This window comes from Trypanosoma brucei, chromosome 6 (genome assembly GCF_000210295.1).
Source record: "Trypanosoma brucei gambiense DAL972 chromosome 6, complete sequence".
NCBI classification, from domain to species: Eukaryota; Euglenozoa; class Kinetoplastea; order Trypanosomatida; family Trypanosomatidae; genus Trypanosoma; species Trypanosoma brucei.
In genome coordinates, this window is record NC_026739.1 from 753,410 (window position 1) to 763,547 (window position 10,138).

The window sequence follows — 10,138 nt, forward strand, 5'->3', positions numbered from 1 at the left end:
AAAAAAGTACATACTAAGGGTTTTCTTTCAAAAACAGAAACATACCGACTTGCCCCAGCACATACTGGAGGGAAACGCCGGATTCGAGGAATATCAGAACATCTCGCACGTAGCAAAGGCTCCTGTCATCACGTTTTGATACTTTTTTTTTTCTTCTTCTTGAATAGTCCCTAGATTTCTTCCAACGTCGGCACTTTTGTTTAAACTTTCTCTTTCTGATTTCTTTTTTAATTGTCTGTAAATATGTATTTGCGGTCCTGCTCAGCCATAGTTAATTACGCCCACTAGCAAAGGGCATATGATATCATTGCGGGGAAACATAGGTTTGCTTACCCGGCGGCGCCACGCCGTTATCACTCTCCACTCTGCATTAGAGTTGTGTGGTGTCACACGTTACAAGAGTTCATTACCCAACAACGCATTACCTGCTCGAACAGCGGAGGCCCTCTATTCCATGGAACATTACCATAAGCAATGCCTCAATGAGGATGAGCGTCGGCAAGTCGAAGTGCAAGCTTGGGAAGAACTAATGAACCTTCCTGATGCTGCAGTGGAGGATGCGTCCTCAAGCGTTGTCGCCGACATTCTCGGTTCCTGGTGCTATTTTTCGAAATATTGGGACCGAGGAATACAAGGCCCCAACCCATCAGACAGTCCTGAAGAAAACAACGTCAAAAAGGTCAATGTTCCTCTAATCGCAAGGGAATTCCACCGACCCCATTCCCCATCAACAGTTGACACGGCACCACCACCCCGCGCGAATCCACTAGATGAAGTGCTGGACTTTTGAATAAGAAATTTTTTTTTAATGTAACACCGCATACTTTTACATATTTTCTCCCGACATTTTTAATTTACCGACAATTCCGTACATCACCCCTCAATTCACCACAACATTTCCCCGAAACCTCGTCAAGGAAAAAAAAAAAGAAAATATGGTTTTCTTCACGAAGGCGCAATCGGCAACAAAGCAAAACAAACTGAAAACAACGTAGATCTTCAAAAAAGCAAGGAGAATCCCAAGGAACAAGAAAATACAAATACATACTATCACCGTCACCACCAACATAAAAGAAGAAGCATTTTACAAAACTATGATAAAGCTGAGGGGTCGACACCCCCTTCGGAGTGTAATTTTTGAAGAGAATTACCGAATAGAAACGGGAGTTTCGTATACCGCTCTGGATGAAAGCTTTCCTGTTGTTCATGGCTTTTTTTTTTCGTATCGAAGGGGGGAAGGTACACTTTTGTCGGCGTGCAAGTGAGTTTAGCACGTAGTCGCCACACAAATACTGAGGCATTTAGTGGGCTGGTAAATGAACTCAAATCATTTTCCAACTGGAGGGAAATATCAGAGAAACTTACGTGGGAGATTATATATGTACATCAAGAGGACCGGAAAGGCGTTGCGGATGTTCAGAATTGCGAGGTAACGGGTGAAGCGAGAATGAAGAGAATTCGTACTCAGTCTGACAGTACAAATTGTCCGCATGAGGATCGAAGAGGAGTTAATAAAGCTAATGCTCTTTGGAAAATGTTTTTTTTTTTCAGTACCGTCTTCGGGTGGGAAAGAATGCGATTCCCACTTTGTTTTCTTCCGCTGTGACGGACTCCAGTGTGAGTACCTTACAGACACTTCTTCCCTGATAATGTCTTCATATCAACATCATTTATTTTGATTACTCTAATGAGATGAATACTTATGTTATGTTGATTTGAATATAACAGATGTGTCCCCCTTTTTATATTCATAAATAATTAGATGCGAAATACCATACTTATTTAACCTGTTTGCAAAATAATGTGTTGATTGACATATACGTTATATTCACCTACATTTTTTTGCATATAGTCTCACCATGCTTGTACACTTGCCCAATGGGGGGGGGGCTAAAAACAAAGCATGTTACATGAGTACGCAAATACATTTTTAACAATTTATTCGTTTTTATTTGGCTTCTTATGAAGTGAGGACAAACTTCAAATTGTTGAGTAGCTAAGTTCTTTTCGCAGCCTCATGATAATAATAATAATTATTAATATTGTATGCCTTACATTGTCACGTAAGAGGAGGAGGAGTGAAACAAATGCTATTTGTTTAAGTTAGGTTTTTTCTATCTTCTCTTTTCATTGTTCACATAAACATTGCATGTTAGTGTTTTCGACAAAGCAGTGCATTCAACAATATTAGCATTTTTCAGTAATAATAAAACATAAATATATCTATGTGTTCCTCTCTATTTATATTTTTAATGTGCATGCGCTTACGGTACGAAAGAAAACATCTATTGTATTAAATTTTTACCACTTATTACAACTTAATAGTTGGAATCCTGCATGGTGCACTCCAACTCTCCCTTCCTATCTGCTTATCTACAACACTTTTATTTCTCACATACCATCACATGATTCTAATAGGGATATGGTTATACTAGCTGATTCCGTGATAGCTTCCCCCCCCCCTTGGTTTTTTTTTCAAAAATGACGGGAAATGATACGAGAGATGTTGGGACCTCCAACGAAAATTCGTTTCTGTTACTTTGACAAGTACATGATACAGTGTTAAACTTAAATGCGGGGATGGAGTTCATTAAAGGACAGATGAAATTACGTCTATGGATATGAGACTTAGCAAACAAATGAAAATACGGGAGGAAAAAGGTGTGGATATAAGTAGGACGTTGAATTGGCTGACGTTACTGGTTGAAAATGAGCGTCCTGGTGCATATGAATCTGCGTACAATGTAATACAGCACGTAATCTCATATGACGATAATAAGGGATTGCTGGGGTTGCATGTTGAGGAAAGGATTGCTAACCTTCGGGCAGAAGAAAAATGCCATACCAGGTTCGACCGAGATGGGCCGATATTGCATGTTATCACCTCTAAGAAGGGCTGGTCATGCACAGATTTGGTGGAAGAGATGCATGCGACATGTTTGTGCGCAAGGAGACGGTACGTATAAGGCACAGAATCCGAGCACATTTGGATGATTGGTTACCGACTGGCTCCCAAGTGTCCCAACAGCCCCTCTTACTTGTTTGTTCTCGGGAGATCGGAAAATCCTGTGGTCGGTTGAAACATGCTGCCCACCCTGGTGATGCTGGCCACATCAAGGTGGTGTCAGAGTCCAGTACACCTTCTCATCGCGGGAAGCCAAGAGCCAGCAGCATTCCTTTCATGGGGAACACCGCTTTGCTCCGGCTACGGCATCATACAGCACAGGGATCAGCAGCGTCTTGCTGGGACACCGTTTTTCATTTGTCGGTCCCTGGGCACGTGCAAGCGTGCCATCAGCAGTATCACCCGCACTAAGATGCTGCTGTCCGGTGATGTGGAAGAGAATCCCGGCCCGTCGTTGCGCGGGATGCAGTGGAACTGTGCCGGGCTATCTCAAGGAAAGAGATTAGCATTAGCACGTCGGCATACATCCCATCAAAACACACATTCACGGCAAATGACTTAGATACGCTTCTGACGACCGACGGTGCCCAGCTCATCGGTGCAGACGCTAACGCAAACGTGTTGGCATGGGATCGCGCGAGCCCACCAAATACCAAGGGTGAAACACTCAACACAGTGGTGCATTGACAACCAGTTTCTGGTCTGCAACACTGGTGAGTGCACCAGGTACGCGCGCCACCACGGAGAGTCCACCCCTGATGTGACACTGTCAAGGAATTGCACAGTGTACACGTGGACATCGCTGTATTCTCCCGATAGCGATCACCATCACATATTTTTCGACGTTATCGTTGGAGACGGCACAGATGCACTGAGTTGCCCGCGGCTTCGAAAGCCCATGTACGCATGGCTAAAAGCTGACTGGAGGAATTTCCGTCTCAAGGTTGACGAGCTCTGCAGGAAAATTGGTAGAGAGAAGAACGTCAACACCTTGGAACAGAAATTGAGCTCCGCCATCCGCATTGCGACGAAGGTCTCCGTCCCCCGTGGCTGCAGAGCAACGCCACCACATTGGACACCTGAGCTCGCGAAACTCGATGAAGAGATCGCTGGATGCGGACCCTCCCACCGAAGGGAAAAGTTGGTAGCAACACGTAAGCAGATCCTGGACCGTACCACAAAGAAGAGATGGAGCACGCTATGCTCCAGACTTGCGGTGTCAGACCGCTGCAGTTGACACATTGTCAAGAAGGTATATGCGCCACGACCACTAACCACACCGGCTGTACTTGTTGATAACGCGGCCATCACGGACTACCGTCAAGCTGAGAGGTTCATTAAACTGTACTCGTCCCGCGCAAGAAGGCACCCCGACTCACACCCACCGGCACCAATAAAGACGATAGCAAGTGAGTTCAGTCCCATCACGATGGCTGAACTACGGAGATCGATCAAACTGCTACCGAGTGGATCCGCAGCCGGACCTGATTGCTTATACAACGAGGCACTGCAACATCTCGGCAGAACAGCGCTGAATGTTGTTCTGAGGCTATTCAATGAGAGCCTACGAACGGGAGTCGTGCCGCCTGCATGGAAGACTGGTGTTATCATCCCCATCCTGAAGGCCGGAAAAAAGGCGGAGGACCTCGATTCTTACAGGCCTGTGACGCTCACGAGCTGTCTATGCAAGGTCATGGAGCACATAATTGCCGCGAGACTTAGAGACACTGTTGAGTCCCAGCTGACGCCGCAGCAATCAGGCTTTCGCCCCGGATGCTCAACGCTCGAACAACTCCTGCACGTCCGCGCTGCCCTCTGCCGCCCCACGCACCAATATCGTACGGGTGCTGTATTCGTTGACTACGCGAAGGCATTCGATACAGTAGACCACGACAAAATTGCGAGGGAAATGCACAGAATGAAGGTATCACCCCACATTGTGAAGTGGTGCGTATCATTTCTGAGTAACCGAACTGGCAGAGTGAGATTCAAGGAGAAGCTTTCCCGAAGCATAACATTTGAGCGAGGAGTGCCACAAGGAACTGTCCTTGGCCCAATCATGTTCATTATTGTCATGAACTGGTTGAGCCAGCGCCTTGCGGAAGTGCCGTTACTGCAGCACGGATTCTTTGCAGACGACCTGACGCTACTTGCGAAGCACACAGAGAGGGATGCCATCAACCACACGTTACAATGCGGCCTCAACGTGGTGTTACAGTGGTCAAAAGAGTACTTCATGTCTGTCAACGTGTCGAAAACGAAGTGCACACTCTTCGGGTGTATAGAGCGCCATCCCCTTACATTGCAACTGGACGGCGAAAGAATAGGAGCTGACAGGACACCGAAGCTTCTCGGAGTGACATTCCAGTGTCTGCAAGGGATGGCAACACATGCGGCCGAAGCGAGACGCAAGATGGACTTCCGACTACTGCAGATAGCAGCCATCTCAGCTTCTACATGGGGGCCAAGACGGAAAGTACTGAGATCTTTTTATCTAGCACTCGTACAGGCACACACCATGTATGCCATTGAGGTATGGTACTGGGACGCTTCGGAACGAAGTCGTGACCTCCTTGCAACAGCACAACACAAAGCCAGTCGCATCATAGCTGGCATACCGCATGGGACGCGCAAAGAGAACTCTCTGCTGGAAGCAAACCTCCTGCCACTCAAGACGACCACTCTTAGCGCAGCATGAAATTCATGCTGATGTGTGAGTCACGAGGCGGATGTTTGCGGCGCAGTGCTGAGGAAGTATACCACAGCAAACATCCAGTCAGAGCCCTACATTCCCGCACCATGCGGTCCTACCCCCACCTCCGCATTGAGCCACGCGAGCACCAACTAGAGACATCGACGCTCCGCCACAGCTGCCGACCGCTATTTCACACGCAGATAAAGCCTGTGTGCGCTGATGACCCTGACGATGTCAAAAGGGAGGATCATGAAAAGTGGATTGCACGGCATTTTGCACGGAGGGGGATGGAGCCACCGCGACGAGTGCACTACGAATTGTGGACTAATGGATCCGTGTCCCTCGGTGAGGAGTCCGGAGCAGCTGCCCTGCTCTATAGAAACAACACGCTGATTTGTGCACCCAAGACCGGAGCAGGGGAACTCTCATGCAGTTACAGAGCGGAATGCGTAGCATTAGAGATAGGACTGCAACGGCTGCTGAAATGGCTTCTGGCATACAGAAGCACACCGAGCAGGTTGTCCATCTTCTCTGACTCGCTGTCAATGTTAACAGAACTGCAGAAAGGCCCCCTAGCCGTAACGGACCCAATTCTGAGACGACTATGGAGGCTTCTGCTTCAAGTTCAGAGAAGGAAGATACGTATCCGACTACAATTTGTGTTTGGCCATTGTGACGTGAAACGGAATGAGGTTTGTGATGAAATGGCCAAAAAGGCCGCAGATTTACCACAGTTGCGAGACACATGGATCTCCGACATCACTGCTTATGCGAAGCGAGTGCTTAGGTCGGAAGAAGTCCATGAGAACACTCATAGGTTTGGTATCACGGGCAACCACTTTCCAACAAAACATAAAGAAGAACTGACGAGGGAAGAAGAAACGGCACTGGCACGCTTTCGGGTTGGGTCTTCAAGACACTATGGATGGATGTTGCGAAAGATCAACCCGAGTGTGCCTCCACAGTGCCGATGGTGTAACCCGCAACATGTAGCGATAGGGCCAACAATACAAACAGCCCCAACTGTTGCGACACGCACTCTTCAGAGAACCTCCGAACCAACCAAATGTACGGAATATGATGCCACATACCAATGCCGCTCGAGTGCTGTAACGCACATGGTAAACAAACATGGCTTTGTGCGAGCTGATGCTCTCCGGAGGATCAAATGCAGCGATGCAAAACCTGCAGTGGACATCCCCCCGGAGCCCCCTCCAGTGGTGGCGATCGTTCCTCTACCATCGAGCAAACGAGTCCCGATGAGACCGCAGGTGCTTCATTGTACCATCTGTGCCTCCAAATTCGCAGTGCCAGGCCGACTATTACACCACCTTAGAACAATACATGGCATAGGCAGCGGTAGTTGCCGCGTGAAAAGGGGGCGAGAGAACGAAGACTCAGTGCAAGGAGATGGTAGCGCTCCAGCAGCGCCAGCCTCTCAGGATACACGGATTTTTTTTTTGGAATTTTCTTCGTGCCTTCGTGATAGTTTCCCCTCACTGGCGCGGCCATCAGCCACCACAGTAGAGCCCTGAGATGCTATCGATCTGGAAAATGTAGCAGAGTCTCCCCTTTTTATTCAGCCTAACACACTCTCTATAATTTTTTGTTGTAGCTCTGCAGTTGAATGGAATACAGCAGATGTGGCGAGAAGCTTCCCATCTCGGACTCTCACAAAGATGTCAATTAGCAATCCTTTTGTTTTGATTTTTGTTATTCGTTTATTATTCTCTTCCCCTCTTTCTGCTTTTGTTGCTTGTTGACTGCATACCTCCTCTGTCTCTGAGGGTGTCTAGACTATTCCTGCGTCCGGTGCTTTTCCTGCTAGCTCCACACTCGGCAATAAGGGGGGAAGTTGCAGAAGGAAGAGTGGGTTGTATGACTGTTACCTTAGGTGAGGACTTCACCTGTGGCCGGCTCCGTTCAACCGCAATGAGAAACTGTGCCAGCCTTTTGGAAAAACATACATCTTGCCCACACACACCCTCTACCGCAAACCTGACACGTAATTCCTTCAAGCCGGGACAGCTCATCAGGTGCAGCGACGTTTCTTCGCAGTCGCCGCGTTGGTTGGTAACAGCGCGCTCTACTTTCATACCGAGCACCTTCTTTTGATGTAGGGTGAGGCCAGTTTTGCTAGCACACTGCCTTCCGCATGTCAGGCACACCAACATGGATGTGTTTGTATGCGGGGAATCAGTGGCACGCAATTTTGTGTTATTGCTGCATTTAAGCTTGACTCCCTCACCTTTATGGAAAGCCTTACAGTGTCGGATGAGGGAGTCCCTGCAACTGAGCACTTTTTGGCACACACAACACTGCACCTCGCCCTTTCCCGGGACGTCAACGTTTCCCTCACGGGCACGCTTACGGGGGAATTGCACCAACACCACGGTAACATCCTCCGTCACTATGCTCTTATGTTTGAATTTCTTGTGTAGTGACAGGGAAGAACGTGTACCGAAGGTCGCCTCGCACAGGTCACATTGAAACGGCAGCTTCCGTGTATCCTGAGAGGCTGGCGCTGCTGGGGCTCTACCATCTCCTTGCACTGAGTCCTCGTTTTCTTGCCCCCTTTTCACGCGGCAACTACCGCTGCCTATGCCATGTATTGTTCTAAGGTGGTGTAATAGTCGGCCTGGCACTGCGAATTTGGGGGCACAGATGGTACAATGAAGCACCTGCGGTCTCATCGGGACTCGTGTGCTCGATGGTAGAGGAACGATCGCCACCACTGGAGGGGGCTCCGGGGGGATATCCACTGCAGGTGTTGCATCGCCGTATTTGATCCTCCTGAGGGCATCAGCTCGCACAAAGCCATGTTTGTTTACCATATGCGTTACAGCACTCGAGCGGCATTGGTATGTGGCATCATATTCCGTACATTTGGTTGGTTCGGAGGTTCTCTGAAGAGTGAGTGTCGCAACAGTTGGGGCTGTTTGTATTGTTGGCCCTATCGCTGCATGTTGCGGGTTGCACCATCGGCACTGTGGAGGCACACTCGAGTTGATCTTTCGCAACATCCATCCATATTGTCTTGAAGACCCAACCCGAAAGCGTACCAATGCCGTTTCTTTTTCCCTCGTCAGTTCTTCCTTATGTTTTGTTGGAAAGTGGTTGCCCGTGATACCAAACCTATGAGTGTTCTCATGGACTTCTTCCGACCTAAGCACTCGCTTCGCATAAGCAGTGATGTCGGAGATCCATGTGTCTCGCAACTGTGGTAAATCTGCGGCCTTTTTCGCCATTTGATCACAAACCTCATTCCGTTTCACGCCACAATGGCCGAACACAAATTGTAGTCGGATACGCATCTTCCTTCTCTGAACTTGAAGCAGAAGCCTCCATAGTCGTCTCAGAATTGGGTCCGTTACGGCTAGGGGGCCTTTCTGCAGTTCTGTTAACATTGACAGCGAGTCAGAGAAGATGGACAACCTGCTCGGTGTGCTTCTGTATGCCAGAAGCCATTTCAGCAGCCGTTGCAGTCCTATCTCTAATGCTACGCATTCCGCTCTGTAACTGCATGAGAGTTCCCCTGCTCCGGTCTTGGGTGCACAAATCAGCGTGTTGTTTCTATAGAGCAGGGCAGCTGCTCCGGACTCCTCACCGAGGGACACGGATCCATTAGTCCACAATTCGTAGTGCACTCGCCGCGGTGGCTGCTTCCCCCTCCGTGCAAAATGCCGTGCAATCGACTTTTCGGAAGCCTCCCTTTTGACATCGTCAGGGTCATCAGCGCACACAGGCTTTATCTGCGTGTGAAATAGCGGTCGGCAGCTGTGGCGGAGCGTCGATGTCTCTAGTTGGTGCTCGCGTGGCTCAATGCGGAGGTGGGGGTAGGACCGCATGGTGCGGGAATGTAGGGCTCTGACTGGATGTTTGCTGTGGTATACTTCCTCAGCACTGCGCCGCAAACATCCGCCTCGTGACTCACACATCAGCATGAATTTCATGCTGCGCTAAGAGTGGTCGTCTTGAGTGGCAGGAGGTTTGCTTCCAGCAGAGAGTCCTCTTTGCGCGTCCCATGCGGTATGCCAGCTATGATTCGACTGGCTTTGTGTTGTGCTGATGCAAGGAGGTCGCGACTTCGTTCCGAAGCGTCCCAGTACCATACCTCAATGCCATACATGGTGTGTGCCTGTACGAGTGCTAGATAAAAAGGTCTCAGCACTTGTCTTCTTGGCTCCCATGTAGAAGCTGAGATGGCTGCTATCTGCAGTAGTCTGAAGTCCATCTTGCGTCTCGTTTCGGCCGCATGTGTTGCCATCCCTTGCAGACACTGGAATGTTACTCCTAGAAGCTCGGTGTCCTCTCAGCTCCTATTCTTTCGCCGTCAAGTTGTAATGTAAGAGGGTGGCGCTCTATACACCCGAAGAGTGTGCACTTTGTTTTCGCTACGTTGACAGACATGAAGTACTCTTTTGACCACTGTAACACCACGTTTAGACCGCATTGCAGTGTGTGGTTGATGACATCCCTCTCTGTGTGCCTCGCAAGTAGCGTCAGGTCGTCTGCAAAGAATCCGTGCTGCAGTAACG

General features: G+C 48.8%; 1 protein-coding gene across 1 annotated transcript; it reads left to right on the forward strand.

Moving 5' to 3' along the window:
* Window positions 1–298: 298 nt before the first annotated feature.
* TbgDal_VI3150 (hypothetical protein, conserved) lies at window positions 299–790 on the forward strand (the record flags this gene model as incomplete). The annotated part of the gene is made up of 1 exon (XM_011775820.1): window positions 299–790. One exon carries the CDS (start codon window positions 299–301, stop codon window positions 788–790), a length of 492 nt encoding a protein of 163 aa, XP_011774122.1.
* Window positions 791–10,138: the final 9,348 nt, after the last annotated feature.